The sequence below is a fragment of the Harpegnathos saltator genome, unplaced genomic scaffold, assembly GCF_003227715.2.
Source record: "Harpegnathos saltator strain DR-91 unplaced genomic scaffold, Hsal_v8.6 scaffold573, whole genome shotgun sequence".
NCBI classification, from domain to species: domain Eukaryota; kingdom Metazoa; phylum Arthropoda; class Insecta; order Hymenoptera; family Formicidae; genus Harpegnathos; species Harpegnathos saltator.
In genome coordinates this window covers 338,690-358,704 of record NW_020230397.1, presented here as the reverse complement: position 1 = coordinate 358,704, position 20,015 = coordinate 338,690, and the positions used below count along the sequence as shown (strand labels likewise).

The window sequence follows — 20,015 nt, the reverse complement described above, 5'->3', positions numbered from 1 at the left end:
TCAGGACCGTTGAGATCCTAAGGCGTATCTATGTGGTGTCTACTAAAGATGCGTTCGGGGAGAGCGTTAGCTTTCAAACCCTATAACTCGGAAAATACTTAATAAAATATAACTTATTTATAGTGTTTTAGAAAGCTCCCAAGATGAGTTACAAGAATATGCAATGAAAAATAGAGGGTTCCATTTAAAAAAACAAAGTTCTCCCTATGACCTTGGAACGTTCACTCAAGGTCAATCCAATGACACCATCTTATGTCCCCCCTCGAACCAAATAACTTTTGTCTGAAATATTTCTTTCTAAAATGCATAGTTTATGAAATATTCGACCGTTTCCAGACTTTTGGTACACCGTGCATATATGACATATATATTTCTATATATATATATATATATATTCATATATAGCTATATATATTTCAACTAATAAGGAGAGATCTTTTGCTTCTTGACTGTCGCTCTAAGATAAAGAGAGAAAGCAATTGAATCACAAAGCAACTTTTTTTTAGTTTCAAGTTTTACAACTGAATATTAAATCAAAGAGCTTGTTTGTTGAAAGTAATGCAATTTAATGACGAGTTAAATATCAAACATCAATTATTTTATGACTCAACAGTAAGTCAAAAGATTTTGTGTCCTATGAAAGTACTGTTTATTAGTTGTTGGGGAGAGAATATGGTATCGGTTCCCCCAACTCCCCCACTCCAGTCCAGTTGGTAAACATCCCAGGGAATTTTAGTCAGTAACAATTCGGCATAACCCTCGTTCCCCCAAGGAGGCGGTGGTATCCGTGAGAATTTCCCCCGGGAAAAAAAATTATTATTCATTGATTCGCTATTAAATTTTTTCAAATTATATCTATCAGTAGCAAGACAGAAGAATGTTCTATTATTAAATAGTGTCACTTTAGTTTAAAACTTTAATTTATTCTATTTATTAATTTATTTTATTCTTTAGATCTTTTAAGATATAAATAACATACTATATATAACACATAACAAAAAATAATATAAAATATTATTTTATATTCTTTCTCTCTAAATAAAATAAGATATTTACAAATACCAATGTACAAGCAATTCGATGCAGAGATATTTCCTTCATAAATCTTCACAAGACAAATTAAAAAATATCAATATTCGCTTCATTGATTTATTGATATTGAAGGTGGCACCCAACCACCAAAGGCTGTCTCCAACTCCTTTGCAGCTGCTAAACAAAGACGGTCTTGATGTGGTGCAGCAATTATCTGAAATATTTAATATATTATTCAGTAAATCTTTTATTTTCTATTATTTTTCAAATAACTTTCCTGACATATATTATTATCAAACAAACGTTTGAAAATTGTTTGTATTTCTTCTGACATTCTTTAATTATCAAATCTTTAAATGAAATATATATTTTCAGTATTATAAACTATATTTTCTTTTAACTCCAAGTTATCGAGAAATAATTAAAATTGTCAAATAAAGGACTCTCTGTAATGAAATCTATTCATCATTTTTATTTATTAAATAAAGATGAAAAGCTCATTCAGAAAGGGAATATTTAAGATGTTTTAAATTTCCTTAAATTCTACACTTATGGTTAATTTACCTGAACACCTATGGGCATTCCTTTCTTGTTGAGTCCCATTGGTACTTGCACCGCAGGAAAACCAAGAACATTAGCCAAAATAAGGTATGGTGTGTTATTTGCTACTTCACCAAGGATTAATTCTGGAAAAGGTACAGTAACTCGGACAGTTGGATAAATCAATAATCCATCTGTCCCCAACACCTTCTGCAGCTTTTGTTGAAACTCCTTAAACTCCTGCAAATAATCAAACGTCCTTCCTCTTGCAAATTGAAAAAATTCCTGCAGCAACATAAAATATAGCAGAGATATTGTATGATTTGATAGCCCGAACACAGCTTTTATCATTTCCAACATTGGATTCTTCTTGAGCTGAAAAGAATATGAGGTCAAATTATCGTTTTTGCAAATTACGTTTGCACGAAAGCAAATAAAATATCTTCAAAAATTCCGTTAATACACTGGGGTACCTTTGGATTTTTAATATCTATAAGTGCATCAATCTTCTTCATGTGCATGAATGGCGACATTATCATTTCAAGTAATGAGGCTGGCCATTCTATCGGTATCTGTGAAATCAATTAATGTTAAACACCTCATCCAGTATAGATATGTATTGAATGAAATAATGCCTGCCATGAAATACATGCCTTCTCCGTGTGAACATCGCGTTTGGAGAAATAATCAGCAGCTTTCAAAACGCATTGCTCGAGTTCCGGCGATATCGACAAAATGCCAAACGATTTACCTAGATTTTGCCGGTAATACACTTTTGTTTGCTTCCAGTCAACCAGCTCATCCAAGCGCAAATTACAATTGGTCTTTGTCGATACCAATTCCATAAATAAGCTGAGATCGTCTACGTATCTAGTCATCGGGCCGAAGGTCAGACAATTTCGAAAACCTTCGTCATCGTTCGATGGAAAATGATCTCTATTCGGAATGACATCTGAAATATGGGGATAAAAACATGATGATTAGTCCGAGACTTAATACGATAGTCTGCCAATTCTTTTGATTCAATTTCATCTCATTACAATTTTAATGACAGAATTTTAACTTTATGATTCGTTAGTAATCAGGGGTACGGGATATTCTGACGTTTTTTACATCTAGGCTTTTAGCGTTCGTTTTAGAGCCGAGATTTTGGTTTCACGTTAATCCTGCAAATTCGATCGAATCACTGTACGCGAAATATCGGTTCGCCCGTGGTAAGGGATGCTACTACCCAGACAACACAATGTCCAAAACTGGGACATATGTGCTGTCTGGGTAGTGGTTAAACTAAAATCTCAACGGAGAGTTTGGTGAAGGAAATCTTGAACAAATAAAAGATATTCAATTCAGATATTCAATTTGAACAAGAAGAAAATTCAATATACTCGGCGTGGGTTTTAGTCCGAAGACTCCGCAGAAGAATGCCGGCAGTCTGACAGAACCGGCTAAGTCTGAACCAATTCCGATCACAGAAGCTCCTGCTCCAAGTAACGCGGCCTGAAACAAACATTTTTCCATAAACAGCAAATAACAATAATATTATAATATTCTTCACTTAACAATACAGAGTGTCTTATAACTAATGTTATAACTAATGCAGAGCCCGTGGAGACATAGAGCGGGTTAAGACAAATATGAAAGTTCCATACCGTTTTGTGAGATTCACAATAATTATCGAGTTATTAATGACAGAAATCTCGGGAATGAGCACGCGCCGAAACGTTATGGGAGGAACATCAGCCATCAAGCCGCTCAAGGCTAGAATCGGCCTGCTCAATCGGCCTAGGAACTGTTGCCGGCGCGCGGCGAGAGGAAAGACAACGCGCCGATGCTCGTTGAATCGTGTCATTTGATTTATGTAGACATCATTTAACGTATCAAATGACGAGCAAGAAACGGCAAGAAGCGTGTAAAGAAAGCTTCAATCAATCACATACTTATACGTGTCAAAATAACATACTCGAATTTGCATCCTATCGCGATTATACCTAGAAATCAATTCTATGCCAAGTATCGTTGGTGACCATTGACAACGATGATCCTCCTTTCGCAATTATACGATAGAGAACTTTGAGTTTCTTCTGTTGTTAACCCCTTGACATACAATGACGAGTTAGGGTCGTCTATTCATTTCATGTGCCACTGTAGACTTTGACGAGTCTGACTCGTCAAAAGTTATTTTCAGCGGACGCCGTGCAGTATATCAATAAACTATGTTGCTTCACTCGTGCGTCGATAAATAAAATGTACTCTTTCTCACCTTCCACATCACTGTTCAGTTGAGCGAAATTAAATAATATTTTTCGGACGCATCAAGTTCCATTTTATTTGTATGTCAAGGGGTTAATACACCACTGATTACGACAACAATTTCTTCATGATACATAGTAAAAATGTTAGTTCATGATACAACTTGCAAATGAACTATATGAACGATACAGAGAAATACCGACTGATAATATTAACACTCAATTCATCAAGGTTTATGGTTAATTTAAACAAAATTGTGATATTTTCAGTCAACATTTCTTAATCGTTCTCTCTCTCTCTCTCTCTCTCTCTCTCTCTCTGTCTCTCTCTCTCTCCCTCATTTCACCAGAAAATTATAGTTTATTCAACCAAACATTTTTCTTCGTGTTCTAGACTTGAATAAAACGATAGGATACGATGAGTCTCTACGCGAATTCTATCATACTCTAACAATTAAATATTCTCCTAACGATATCATTTCTTTCGGATCCGATGCAGCGAAACGATAGATTGCGATAGAAAACAATAAGAATCTCTATAGATCTCATTTGTAGCTTTCTATCGCTTTCTCTTTTTCGATGTTTTCCTTGATCAAAGAACTCTTGAACCTTAAACTTTACAGTTCAATATAAGTTATCTGTAGTACCTCATAAAATAATCTCGTAATTGTAATCGCGAATATTTAGCGGCCATATCGGCGCGAGCTTAGACTTAGACGCGGTGCGGCGGGACGTAGGAGTGGCGAGATAAGAACGTGAGCATCAGCGCTTTATCCTCTCTTCCACCGCGCGTCGGCAACAGTTCCTTGGTCGACTGGGAAGCGTTGTAGCCTTGAGCGGCTTGATGCTCCTCCCATAATGTCTCAGTGTGCGCTCATTCCCCAGATTTCTGTCATTAATAATTCGTTAATTATTGCGAATCTCACAAAACAGTATGGGACTTTTATGTTTGTCTTAATCCGCTTTATGTCTTCACGAGCTCTGCAAGATTAGTTATAAGCAGGGTTGGAAAAGTTACTTCGTAAAAGTAACTAGTTATAGTTACAGTTTTCTTCACTGAGAAAGTAACTAGTTACAGTTACAAGTTACTGACTTTCAAAAGTAACATGTTACAGTTACTTAAAAAGTGACGAGTCATTACATTTCAGTTAGTTTTCTATAATAAATGTGCTATTATTTTAAATTTCGTAATTGTGTAAATTTCAAATTTATATTATACCTTAATTAATTATACTTTATTATGAATATAAAATGTTATACATTACAATGTTACTTTATTATAAATATATTGAATAATGAATAATACTTTGAATATTTCCGCATATGCTGGTCATGGCATTTTAAAATATTTTTCTAATGATTGCGACGCCTTATCCATTGCTTCAATTTTTAAATGACTAGAACCACGCAGTGTACTTCACGCTAAACACAGGTAATGTTAACGACTAAGGACTGGCGACACGCGACGGAAATATCCAATAGGAATATAAATCTTTCCATCTATTATATCTTGCAACATACTCCACCACTTACATTATTTTTTCCAAAATGTTGCAATTTTTTATAACAAGATAAAATTATTTTATTCTGAATCTAACCATATATAATAATATTATATACCGAAATATACACACGAACTTGTCGAAAATTAAGAGGAAATTCTACGCGCGCGTTACCAGCTCAATATTTCAATACACGACGCGTTCTCTTCTTTCTTGCAATAAGAGGTGACGATTAATACAGATATGTAGGATATGTAATCCTACTTAACACGTTTAGACGTAATACATTATTTGTTATTATTATTTTATTATTATTATTCTTTATATAAGAATAGCTAGCATATTCCTCCTATCGAAAAAAGTGCGTGTTATCGTGAATGTATTTCTTATCGAAGCGTTGAAGCCTCTTTTCCGCGATGTTGATTGGCCGTCTCGACTGTCTCGATCGTCTCGATCGGTCACGGCTGCATTCGTGTCGCTCGCAGCTGTCATCGCAGCGAATGACAGCTGAATGACAGTTTGTACGAAAGGAGTTATAATGGGGTTACATCAGGTTAACAATTTTATAACATAAAATAATAAGGTATAATATATTTTTTCTTCTTTATCGGGTAATGGTAATAAATATAACCAGAGAGAGAGAGAGAGAGAGAGAGAGAGGAGAGTGTAAGAGAGAGGTTGTGCGAGTGTGAGAGAGAAAGAGAGAGAGTGAGTGAGAGAGAGTGTGTGTGTGTGAGAGAGAGTAAGAGAAAGAGAGAGAGAGTGAGGGAGGGAAAGTGTAAGAGAGAGGGTGTGCGTGAGAAAGAGAGTATGAGAGAGAGATTGTGGGAGAGACATTGTGTGAGAGTGTGGGAGAGTATGTGAGAGAGAAAGAATGTGAGAGAGAAACAGTGTGTGAGAGAGAGTGCGAGGGAGGGAGAGTGAGAGAGAGGGAGAGAGAGAGAGAGAGAGAGAGAGTGGGAGTGAGAGAGAGTGAGAGAGAAAGGCAGAGAGGGTGAGAGAGGGAGAGAGAGTGTATGGGAGAGAAAGAGAGAAGGTGTGTGAGAGAGAGAGAGAGAGAGAGAGAGAGAGAGAGAGAGAGAGAGAGAGAGAGTGGAGAGAGTGTGAGAGAGAGAGAATGTGAGAGAGAGAGAATGAGATGGAGAGAGAGAGTGAGAGAGTGAGGGAGAGTGTGAGAGAGAATGTGAGAGAGGGAGTGTGTTACAGAGGGAGTGTGAGAGGGAGAGTGTATGAAGGACAGAGAGAGAGAGAGAGAGAGGGGGAGAGTGAGGGAGTGAGGGGGAGAAAGTGTGAGAGAAAGGATGGGAGAGAGAGAGAATCCGAGAAAAAGAGTGTGTGTGAGAGAATGTGAGAGAGAGAATGAGAGAGGGAAAAAGTGTGAGAGAAAGAATGAAAGTGGGAAAGAGCGTAGAAGAGAGAGAGAGAGAGAGAGAGAGAGAGAGAGAGAGAGAGAGAGAGAGAGAGAGAGAGAGAGAGAGAGAGAGAGAGAGAGAGAGAGAGAGAGAGATTGTGTGAGAGAGAGAAAGGATATGAGAGAAAGATTGTGTGAGAAAGTGTGAGAGAGGGAGTGAGTGGGACAGTGTAAGAAAGAGGAGAGTGTGAGAGAGGAGAGTGCGAGAGAGAGAGTGTGAGAGAATGGGGTGAGAGAGAGGGAGTGCGAGAGAGAGGGGATGAGAGGTGGAGGGAATGTGAGAGATTGTGTGAAAGAGAGAATGAGAAAGAAAAAGAGAGGGAGAGAGAGAGAGTGTGGGAGAGAAAGAGAGAGTGTGAGAGAAAGAATGAGAGAGAGAATGTGAGAGGGAGAGAGAGAAAGAGAAAGAGAGAGGGGGGAGGAGAGAGAGAGTGTGTATGAGAGTATGAGAGAGGGAGTGTGGGAGAACGATTGTGTGAGAGTGTGTGAGAGAGAGTGAGAGAGAGAGAGAGAGAGAGTGTGTGTGTGAGAGAGAGAGAGAGTGAGTGCGAGGGAAGAAGAGTGAGAGAGAAGGAGAGAGGGACAGAGAGAGGGAGTGAGAGAGAAAGTGGGAGAGAAAGGCAGGGGCCAGAGAGGACGAGAGAGGGTGTGGGAGACATAGAGAGAAATTGAGAGAGAGAGAGAGAGAGAGAGAGAGAGTGCACACGAGAGCCAGTGTGAGAGAGAGAGAGAATGTGAGAGAGAGAATGACATGGAGAGAGAGAGAGTGTGGGAGACAAAGAGAGAAAGTGAGAAAGAGAAAGTGCGCATGAGAGCCAGTGTGAGAGAGACAATGTGAGACAGAAAGAATGAGATGGAGAGAGAGAGAGAGTGAGAGAGTGAGGGAGAGTGTGAGAGAGAGAATGTGAGAGAGGGAGTATGAGAGGGAGAGTGTATGAAGGAGAGAGAGAGTGATGGAGGGAAAGTGTGAGAGAGAGAGGGTGTGTGTGAGGAAGAGAGTATGAGAGAGAGATTGTGGCAGAGACATTGTGTGAGAGTGTGAGAGAATGTGTGAGAGAGAGGATGGGAGAAAGAGACAGTGTGTGAAACAGAGTGCGAGGGAGGGGAGTGAGAGAGAGGAAGAGAGAGAGAGAGTGGGAGAGAAAGACAGAGGGGGCGAGAGAGGGAGAGAGAGAGTGTGGGAGAGAAAGAGAGAAAGTGAGAGAGAGAGAGAGAGAGAGAGAGAATGAGAGACAATTTGAATTTGGGAGAGTGAGAGTGTGAGAGAGAGAGAGTGTGTGTGCGAAAAAGAGAGGAAGACAGAGAGGGCAGGGTGGGAGAGGGAGATGAGGGGGAGAGAGGGAGAGAAGACAGTGTGTGGGGGAGAGAGAGAGGAAGTGTGTGTGTGTATGTGAGAGAGGAGACAGTATATGAGAGAGAGAGATTATGTAAGTGAGAGAAGGGGGGGAGAGTGTGTTGTGTGTGTGAGTGAGAGTGAGAGAGAGAGAGAGAGAGAGAGAGAGAGAGAGAGAGAGAGAGAGAATGTGAGAGATAGAGAGTGTGAGAGAGGGAGAGTGTGAGTGATAGTGTAGGAAAGAGGAGAATGTGAGGGAGAGGAGAGTGTGTGACAGTAGGAATGTTGGAGAGTGAGGGTGTGAGAGAGGGAGTATTAGAGAGAGGATGTACGAACGAGAGAGGAAGAAATTGACAGAGAGGGGGGAGTGGGGGAGGAGAGAGTGTGAGAGGGAGGGAGAATGTGTGTGTGGGAGAGAGAGTATGAAAGAGAGATTCTTTGAGAGAGGGAGAGAGAGAGAGAGAGAGGGAGGAAGAGTGAAAGAGAGGGAAAGATAGAGAGAGGGAGGGATACAGGAGGAGTGTGAGAGAGAATGTGAGAAAAAGAATGTGAGAGAGAGAGAGAGCGAGAGAGAGAGAGAGAGAGAGAGAGAGAGAGAGAGAGAGAGAGAGAGAGAGAGTGTGTGAGAGTGTGAGAGAAGGAGAGTGAGTGAGAGAGGGTAAAAGAGAGAGAGACTGAGAAAGACAGAGAGGGAAAGAGAGAGAGAGAGTGAGGGGGGAAGAGATAGAGCTTAGGATGGGCTTGAATAGAAATGTTGAACATCGAAATTTTGATTGGTTATACGGTTACGCGTTACTATCCAGAAAATATATGTCATGGAATATCAAACTGCATGCGCCTAATACATCGTATGTTGGAGTCGGATATTATCGAACTTATATTATACCCCAGGGATTATTTTTAATTTATAATATTTGTTCTGAACTTTAATATGAATAAGCTAAGATGGCGCGCGCTTGTAGTGTTCTAGTCATTATGCAAAAAGTATATGTACGCTGTCGTTACGTTGCTACGTCGGAAACGCGTCGTTACGTTGCTACGACGTCGAGAATGTCGGCGTTACAAAGCAGTAAACGGTTGCAGACAACGCGCGTACAGAGATATTTCCTCTCAATTTTCGGCAAATCCATATTTCGGAATATAATATTATTACACATGGTTGGGTTGAAAATAAAATAATCTTTTAGTTGCAATATCTTGAAGAAATATGTAAGTGGTGGGGGAATATTGCAAAATATAATAGATAAAAGAAATTTCGTATCGTTACAAAGCATATCTTATATCGTACAACTTTCGTTTCAAACAATTTTTCTTACATTTCATAATTTCGATGAAAGAAGAAAACCGATTTTTCAAAAAGGTGTCTTAACCCCCTACAAGTGCGTACGGGCACATATAAAAAAATATCCCTATTTTCCCCTAGAATTCCTACAAATCCCCTATTTTAGTCTAGATTTCAACATATTTCAAGGTCATCACGATCGAAGAAAGAACATATTTTTCCTTGTTAGAATGCATCCAGCAACACAGTAATGTGACATATAGAGTGTATAAAAAGTACTGGGACGGCGAACATCTCGAAAACAAAGCATTTAAAGAAAAAATGTTTCAGACAAAAGTTGTATAGTTTGAAAGGAAACATAAAACAACTATATCATTTTGTTTACAGATGGAACATTTTCGAGATATTCACTGATCATTGCTTTTCTTAAACAGACATTTTAATTTTATTATATCATCTTTCTCAGCCAATTAATTTTAACAATTTTTATCTGAAACCTTTTTCATTTGCCTAATATTTTTTGAGATATTTAAGGAGAACTTGATAATTTTTTCAATATTTGACTTACGATATCGTTAACTATTTGTCGGGAGAAAAAATAGTACAAGACTTCTTTGTTCTATTTGGTCTCAAGAATATATTGTTACAACAGCGCCTTGCTTTTTGTTAATTTGATGATTCCGAAATTTCTAGAGGTCGATAAGTTAACAAAAGTCAGGACACTATTGTAATAATACATTCCCAAAACTAAATAGAACAAAAAAATCTAGTACTGTTTTTTCTTTCGACAAATAGTTAGCGAGATATCGTAAGTTCAATCTTGGAAAGTTATAAAGTTTTTCTTAAATATTTCAAAAAATATTAGTCAAATAAAAAAACATTTCAGACAAAAGTTGTTACAATTAATTGGTAGAAAAAGATGATATAATAAAAAATTGAAATTTCCATTTAAGAAAAGTAACGATCAGTGAATCGATCAAAGACGAAAGTGGCGCCATCTGTAAAAAAAATGGTATAGTTGTCACATCCCCTTTGAAACCATACAACTTTTATTTGAAACGTTTCTTAATACCTTTCACATTTTTCGAGATTTTTGTTTGATTCATTTAAAATGGGATACCCCATATGTCTTAAATATGTAACAGTAGAGATCATGAAGTAACCAGTTATGAAATAATATACATGTGTGTTACATGTGCCACTAAATGTCAATAACAAAAATACTTTCATGATCTATTTAAGATACGTAACACAATGTTCTATTTATGATATATGTATATCCAACGCTACATTTCGAAATTCACTGCTATTACACGACATTGAAGTTTGGAGCGTTCTTCGAGCGAAAATTGAAAATAGCCTTTATTTAAAAAAAACCACTTAATATAAATGTAAATACATATAAAAGATAAATTTGTGTTAAATATGACATGATATTATAAGAAAGTTGTTCTTCTCGAAAATTACGCACATATAATCATTCATACAGATTATAATTACTTCCGGTACTCACAGCGCTCTGTGCTAAAAACTGACAATGTATTTTCACTCTCGGGCATGTGGGAAAAGAGAAAAAAAATAGTTTAATAACAATATCGCGAGAATTACCGGCGAATCTCTATTGAAAAGATAAATACTAGTCGTCCACAAATAAGTACTATCGAAAGGTACAAGAATCAATTAAGAGGTCAGAAAACATCCATCTGAAATATCGCGTTAATATAAAATCGGCTCACCTCACCGCCGGACGAGCCGCCACTTGTATATCTCGTATCGTAGGGGTTATACGAACGGCCATACAGGAAATTATAGCTGTCGTAACCGCCGCAAAATTCCGCGGTATTGGTGACGCATAGCGGAATTGCACCGGCGTCTCGTAATATCTTAACGACCTCGCCATCGCTGCTCGCTTTCCTTCCTTTGAGAGTCAAGGTGCATCCCGTATGGCTGAGACCTACAAATATCGTCGCATACTATAAAAAAACATTCTATCCACTCTATTCTCTCAAACGACTTCTGTCCTTTCATTTAATCTCGAGAGACTCATCGTTTAAATTAAAACATTCCTCAGAGGGAGCCCAGGCAGAACAGAAAATCACGATGACATCAAAATGACATCAAAATGTTAAAAAAATGACCGAATCATGATGAGAAATGAATTTTTCTCGTCATCTTGACGTCATTTTGATGTCATCATGATGTTATCTAATCGTCCTGTTCTGCCTGGGAGAGCCCAGTCAGAGCTACAACGTTGACTCAAGGTTGATTCGGCCATCGATGAGAGTCGAATTAACATTGATTTAACGACCCATCGATCATTCTAACGTCAAATCAATGTCTGATCGACGTCACGTTACGAGAGAAAGAAAGAGAGAGAGGTGTCAGTCATGTTCGATGTCTTTGTTAGTAACACAACAATCCCAAAGTTATCGTCAAACAATGATAATAGAAATGTAACGAAGAAAAAGGAAGGAAGTATGATTTCTTACCTTCAACGGGGCAAGATTCTTTAACGGTAAACGGCACGCCGTGGAGCGGCTTTTCTTTCTTCAACGTTGCGATGTCAATATTACTGGATCTTAACAACGCGTCACAATTTTTTGCCTCGGCCAAAGCTTCCTTGTATCGATCGTCGACGACGGCATTGACATAAGGATTTACTTCCTTGATTCGTTCAATGTATGCGCGCACCACATTATAGCTCGTGCACTAGAATTTTTTTATTCGTCAATTATTTATATTTCTATTATTTGTCATAGTTTAATTTATCAATATATAATTATTATATAGAGTGATCATTTAAGTTGATAATGTGAAATATCTCAGAAACGAAGCGTTGAAGAAAGAAATGTTTTAAATAAAAGTTGTATGGTTTAAAGGGGGGTATACAATAGTGTCTTTAATTTGACCTTGAAACGTGCATTTAAGGTCAGGTAAAGATCAACTTAATTTTTTCAGATAGATACCCCAATTTTTTATTATATCCTCTTTTTCTACCAATTAATTTTAATAATAATTATTATTATTAAAATATTATTAATATATTATTATTAAAATTTTATTTGAAACATTTTTTTATTTGCCTAATATTTTTTGAAATATTTATTTAAGAAAAACTTAGTAACTTTTTCAATATTTAACTTTCGATATCTCGCTAACTACTCGTCGGAAGAAAAAGTGGTACTAGATTTTTTTACTCCATTTGGTTTCAAAAATATATTATTACAATAGCGCCCTGCGACTTTTGTTAATTTGATGATTTTGAAATTTCCAAAAATCGATAAGTTAATAAAAGTTAGGACACTATTGTAACAATATATTTTTGAGATCAAGTAGAGTAAAAAAGTCTAGTACTACTTTTTCTTCCGACAGACAGTTAACGAGATATCGAAAGTTAAATATTGAAAAAGTTACCAAATTTTCTTTAAATATCTCAGAAAATATTAGACAATAAATAAAAGTTGTTTCAGACAAGAGTTGTTCAAATTAAGTAGTAGTAGAAAAAGATGATGTAATAAAAAATTGGGATTTCTGTCTGAAAAAATTAAGTTGACCTTCATCTAACTTTAAATACACATTTCAAGGTCAAACCATGAGCACCATTGTACGTCCCCCTTTAAACCATGCAACTTTTATTTAAAACATTTCTTTCTCCAATGCTCCGTTTTTGAGATATTTTGCATTATCAATTTAAATGGTCCACCCTGTATAATATTGTATAATATTTATATTAATTATTTAATTTTTATCTTTATCTATCTGAATATCTGTCGAAAAAAGAAAGATCGTCCTCGTCTCTTTCGTATATAATTACCTTTCTCTCCCTAATTTTCTCAGCAAGCTCAGTAGCACTTATCATTAATAAGGAATCTTTTATCGGCGGTATACTCGATGGTTTCTTGCACCGAATAAACGAAAATATCTGAACTAGCGTTACATATATAATATTATTGACGATGACCAACATACGTATTAAATAGTGCATCTGTAAAAATAAAGATTATTTGTTACAGACGGGCATCCTTCGCCCGTCTCGCGATGATCGGCATTAAAAATTGCGATGCTTACTTCGCTCAAACGACTGTTCATCTCTACGTAAGTGCAATTTGGAAAAATGAAAACAATGAAGAAACAAATTACTTGAGAAAAGCCGTCAATATCTCAAGCAGCGATTAATTACTCCACATTGCCACATTGCTCCATAATGCTCCACATTATACCACATTGATTACACACAGAAAATCACGATGACATCAAAATGACATTAAAATGTTGAAAAAATGACCGAATCATGATGAGAAATGAATTTTTCTCGTCATCTTGACGTCATTTTGATGTCATCATGATATTATCTAATCGTTCACATGATCGTGATTTGATTAATTAAGTAATTCATTGCATGTTTAGACAGGTGCATTTCAATAAAAGAATATAGTATTAAACGTGAGTACTGAATCTAAAAAGAAATTTGGGAATTACCTTGTACAGATCGCGTCGATTTACAAAGAACTGGAACGGGAACTCGAATGAACAGGTTGACTCGTGATACTTATATAACCTCCCTCTTCTAGTGATGCGTTTACATAAAATACGGTCTACCACCACTCCTACTCTTCGTTTCTTCTATTTAAAACGTAAATCAATAAGTAAGAGTAATTCAGAATAAAGTCAACAAAATATGCCAAATATAAAGCAGTATAAGTATAAATCTGGTAACATGTTATCTGTTTATGCACTAGTTGACAAAATAGTACAAAAATAGTATAAAATATTACAAAATAAAATAGTACAAAAAATAGTACAAAAAAATAATACAAATAAAAATTCAGATGCTCAAGAAGCCTTGCATAAACGAAGATTTACCTGGACAGTCACTTGAGATATCGCAAAATTTTAAATCGCTATCAATTTTTTTATTCTAATTAAGATCCCTTAAGAAATATAAATTAAGATTTAAGAATAATTTTGAAATTATTTAAGGATAATTTAAGAGTGATAAAGCATGATGATCTCATGATAAATGATTTATGATTTAAAAATGATGACTCTAACATCTCTTGAGAAATGAAAATTAAGATTTAAGAATGATGTAAGACAGGAATTGGCTCATCATATTTTAGAATAACATTCAATTATAGCAAGTGTAGATATAATAAATATAGTGTAATAAAAAATATTATAATCAGTAATCGGGCAGAAAAATACGACGAAAGCACAAAAAGAAGAGAAAAAAGAATACATAACAATGAACAGAAAAAGGTTCCATTAAATGAAACATAATATTCGATGAGAACGTTGTACGATAATCCAACTGTTTAATTATACAATGCTGGCAAAAAATTCCACAATAGTTGAAAATCTTGCAAAATATTGATTTCTTGGAAAAATGTTTCAAACAAAAGGAATAGGGCTTAAAAAATCTATTAGATGATGATATCTATCTGACCTTGGTATGATCTTGAACCACTTTTTCTTCCGACAAATAGTTAGCGAGATATCGTAAGTTAAATATTGAAAAAGTTATCAAATTTTCCTTAAATATCTAAGAAAATATCAAGCAAATAAAAAATGTTCCAGACAAAAGTTGTTCAAATTAATTGGTAGAAAAAGAGGGTGTAATAAAAAAATAGTTTTCGTTTAAGATTTTTATGTTGATCATAACTGAGCTTTTCAACATCACACCAAGGTCAGATAGATATCATCATCTAATAGATTTTTTAAAGCCCTATTCTTTTTGTTGGAAACATTTTTCTAAGAAATCAATATTTTCCAAGATTTTCAACCGTTGCGGAACTTTTTGCCAGCACTGTATATAAAATTAAAGATAAATATTAATGAGACACAAAAAGTATCAATCAAAAGAACAACAAGAAAGGAAGAGAGCTTTGTTTATAAAAAAAATTCTATTTAAATATTACAAATTTACAGAAGAATTGCGTAGACTTGAGAGGCGGGAGGTCTTTGTGACCTTGCAGACGATTTATTCTAATTTACTTGTTCTATTAAAAGAACTTTGAGATTACGTTTCTTCCTTATCCCAATTTTTATGATATCGAGCATATCACTGCTGACCGCGAAAATTTTGCCTAACTATACTAGTTTTTATGAAATCGAACGATCAAGAAAAACCGATCCGAACCCGTGATATTTAGTTGCGTAAAAATAAAACGATAAAAATTGACACATGCGTAGCTATAAAATGCAAATCGCTGCTAAGTGATGAAATGGAGAAATCTCTCACATTGGTCAGCAATGTATATTGAAAAAATTTTATAAGAATATCTGGTATCAAAAATAAAAGATGAACAAATAATAGTGGATAGAAATGGAATGCGGAATTCCTACTTCGATCCTTTTTTGTATTTAGTTATACTCTGCAATTATCTTCATATGTTTTTGGAAAATCGGTGTTATATAATAGAATAAATCTCACACATGATTTATCACTCTTCATCATACTCGAGTTTCATCGAGACAAAATTGACTAACATAATATAATGGAATTGAATGGTTATATAAATTATCGTAAAACGAATTTACACGCGCGGGCAGTAAATTCTTATTTTTTTTTATTATATATATTGAAACAAATGGGACAATTTTTTACCGAGGAAAACAAGATGTCTCTAAGAATTATAGAGTTGCTCGTGAAAGATGGTAACAGTAAATTACAAAGGCCAATACATTATTGATCAGAAATTTATTATCTTTTATAAACAAATAATTTTTATTTATTACTAGTAAAAAACTGCCAACCCGATACATGCATATTATATATATTATAGTATAGTATTGTAGTATAGTAATGAACTCTAGATATTAACCCTAGATATTCACATAAATGCGTCATATGATGATAATCTTGTTGACATAATTGTGACAAAATAAGATAAAAGAATGTAATTGCTGTCAAAACCTTATATCCTCTTTTTCTACCAATTAATTTTAATAATAATAATTATTATTAAAATATTATTAATATATTATTATTAAAATTTTATTTGAAACATTTTTTTATTTGCCTAATATTTTTTGAAATATTTATTTAAGAAAAACTTAGTAACTTTTTCAATATTTAACTTTCGATATCTCGAATTGAATATAACGAAAACCTTACGCAAACACGCCGAGGAATGTATTTCTAAACGTGGTTCTAAGGACGCATCAAACATAATTTTTTGTTTCTCATTTGCATCCTTTTGTATAAATTTGTATATGTTCACATACTGATGAGAGCCTATAGCAACGAAAACACTCATGAATATAAATTGTTAACTATATATCGTCTACAACAATTTGCAGATACTATACATACTGCAGATACTATACATAATACATAATTTTTCACTCGTTTGGTGCGTCACATTTATTGACATATTCGTAATCTTGACTGATGTTCCTTTATCCTGATGTAATTAAGATCACAACACATGTGATGTCTCTACATGTGCATACATTACATCTTTCTTATTTTCAAAATATACACAAGGACACGCGGAACACGTAGCAGAACAGGTGACACGTTTCGGAATATTTGGAATACCGACAGCGTCGCCAGTTATGCTAACATTCTTTTGTACAGGATGTTCCAAAACAATTGTGCCACCATTCATAAAGAAATGGATTGAGATAAACAAAAAAATTCCACTACACCGTTTTACGACACTGGGAATAATTATCGAATCGTTAATCTTTCGCTTTACAATTTTTTTTATGATCCAGTTGAGATCATCAGAACTGTCTAAATTATCAAGATTTCCAATTAACTTAAACAGAATACTGATATTTCCAATCAAAGTTGATTCATCATTCATACTTCACCAGAAAATCGGCTTATTCAACCAAATTTTTACCTTTCTCTTTGTAGACTTGAATAAAACGATAGGACATGATAAGCTTTTTTTTCTTTAATTCTAGTGTACTCCAATTGAAAAGGCTCCTAACAAGAAACAATAGAATGCGACAGAAAACGACGAAATTCTCCGTAAATCCCATCAAGTTCTATCGCTTTCTTTCTTTTGACTCTTTTTAGTACAGAATCTTTTTGGTTTCAAGCTGTATTTGCTATTTCATGAAGTGATCTCGTAATTCATCACGAATATGTAGCGGCCGACGCGATCTCGATTCGATTCTCAGAAAACCGATCTTCCTCCTCCGAAGATCAATGTTCTTAAATCGATTTTTTTTTGTTCAATTTTTGTCGAACAAATCGGCCCTTTCGATGGAGAATTGATTTCCGCGATCCGTTAATATATTTATTCATCGATGTTATTTGAATAAGATTAAAAATGGCTTCGCCTAATCAGCAAGATTGATCCATATACAATAAAAGAAGAAGATCAATGTTGTCTCGTTTAATAAAGAATTCATACTAACATCCGATACTGATATCAAAATATTATATTGATGTTATTTTATCTTCGTTGCTGATATTGTTTTATCTTCTTTATATATTTTAAAGAAAATAAAGAAGAAATTGACGGTAAAAAACTATCATGCAGAAGCAACTAGTACGCAACGGTAGGAAACACGTGGAAGTATCTCCCTCTCATTCTGATAAGCTTGAAATATGTTGTATCCTAGACCAGTGCTCGGAATTACTTTCACTCTTCAGGCGATTTTTGGGAGTTTCCTCTCACTTACTTCATTTTATTGCACCCGCACGCCCGCTAGCCGTAGATTTGAAGGTCCTTGCACAATATCAGGCAATAAAGAACAGACAATAAAAATAAGGAATAGTAACAAAGAATTCCAACATATTAGAAACCGTATATTAATGCAGAATGAACCATGATACAAGCAACAGACATAGAATTTCCGTCACGTTGGAAATTCTATTCTTATTCTATTTCTATTGCCTATTGCCAACCAATCACAGCGTTCGGATTATTAGGTTAAATTTATAAATTGCAGTGTACAATGATGAGGTTGACTATTTGTATTGTATAGAGAAATAACATCATGTTTTCGTCATCCATAGCTAATGACGAAGGATGTCAATGAAAATATTATTATACTAATAAAACCATATATCCTTATATACAGGGTGTCCTATTTTAAAAAACGCACCTCGATAATTCTTCAACGAAGCATTTTTAACAAAAATGTTTCGGACAAAAGTTGTATGATTTCAAGGAGGACATAAAACAACTATACTATTTTGTTTACAAATGACATCACTTTCAAAATATTCACTGATCATTACTTTTCTTAAATGGAAACTCTAATTTTTTATTACACCATCTTTCCTACCAATTAATTTAAACAACTTTTATCTGAAACATTTTTCTATTTGCCTAATATTTTTTTAGATATTTAAGGAAAACTTGATAATTCTTTCAATATTTAATTCACGATATCTCGCTAACTATTTGTCGGGAGAAAAAGTGTTTTATATATATATATAAATACATAAAAATGTTTCAAACAAAAGTTATTAAAATTAATTGGTAGAAAAAGATGATAAAAAATGGGGGTTTCTATAAAAAGAATAAGTTGACCTTGACCTGACCTTGGCAACGACACTCAAGGCCAAACTGATAAGATTAGTAAATACATCGTTTTGAGCCTTTTGTCTGAACTTTTGTCTGAAATATTTTTCTGTAAAACTTATATCTTTCGAGATTTTTAAGGGTTTCCATTTATTTTCCTCATCCTGTATATTTGGATTTATATGACTATTTTCTTTGTTATTTTCTTCATTCATCGGCTGCGTCATGTTGGATTGGAGATTGATCAGTAAAAGTAGCGACGAATATTTATGATGAGAAAAATGGCGACCGCTCACTCAACATGTCGTTCAGTAACATGTAGTTCAAGACGAAATCACTCAACAGTTGCAAATATTGAGTGTCGTGAACGCACCCAGTAACATCTAAGAAGCGCTTACCAATAGCTGTAAAATTAGCTGTAGTTACATACCCAATAAACACCAACTATAAGATCAACGTCATAATTTCCCATTCAACGATGTAACTGTTACATGGTACACGTGTTACACTGCATTCTTGAGTGAGAAATTATAAAATTGACGTTATGTTACTGATGGTTGGATGTTTACTGAATAATACGCCGATTAATGTTTTACTTATTGCAAAATGTATATATATTTCTCATTTTATTCCTCTTTAACTTTGTTGTTCTGCATTATCACCGTGGTACCACATCAGTACCAGTGTGAGGTCTGAACTAGAGCAGTGAGGCAGAGGATATCTAAGACTGACCGATTAATTTTTCGGCGTGTCCAATACGGTTTCGGTTATAAAGCAGATATATAAAACAGCAGATCTTATGAATAACTACGTGTGAACAACTAATGCTTTAATAAAGTACTATAAAGTACTATAACAACTAATGCTTTAATAAAGAATTCGATGTCAACTATAAATGTGCCGATAATGCTTACAGTTACCGCACAAAGTCTCGGTTATCGGACGACCGTTATCTTTTACGTTCCTGCTTTCCTTTGTTTGATGTTTTAATTATCAGAGATACACATCTTGTTCATACATAAATGTACAAATCAGCACATATGGCACTTTGACAATATTTGACTGATTTAACTTTTTCTCCAAATATGTATTTTATTTTTTATCCTAGCACCAATAACATTTTTTATCAGTTTCTTAAAGTTTTATTAGTTTCTTTAAATTTCTTTCTATTATCT

The 20,015-nt window shown here is 34.9% G+C and overlaps 1 protein-coding gene across 1 annotated transcript; it reads right to left on the bottom strand.

The window, feature by feature from the left end:
* Positions 1 to 1,032: 1,032 nt before the first annotated feature.
* Positions 1,033 to 18,119, bottom strand: LOC105184442 (fatty-acid amide hydrolase 2). Its single transcript, XM_011143248.3, has 10 exons — positions 17,993 to 18,119; positions 13,829 to 13,972; positions 13,164 to 13,334; positions 11,839 to 12,058; positions 11,086 to 11,303; positions 2,958 to 3,069; positions 2,226 to 2,524; positions 2,046 to 2,144; positions 1,597 to 1,947; positions 1,033 to 1,246 (listed from the first exon to the last, which is right to left on the bottom strand). The coding sequence occupies exons 3-10, from the start codon at positions 13,332 to 13,334 to the stop codon at positions 1,142 to 1,144; spliced, it is 1,575 nt and encodes a 524-aa protein (XP_011141550.1). The 5' UTR covers positions 13,829 to 13,972; positions 17,993 to 18,119; the 3' UTR covers positions 1,033 to 1,141.
* Positions 18,120 to 20,015: the final 1,896 nt, after the last annotated feature.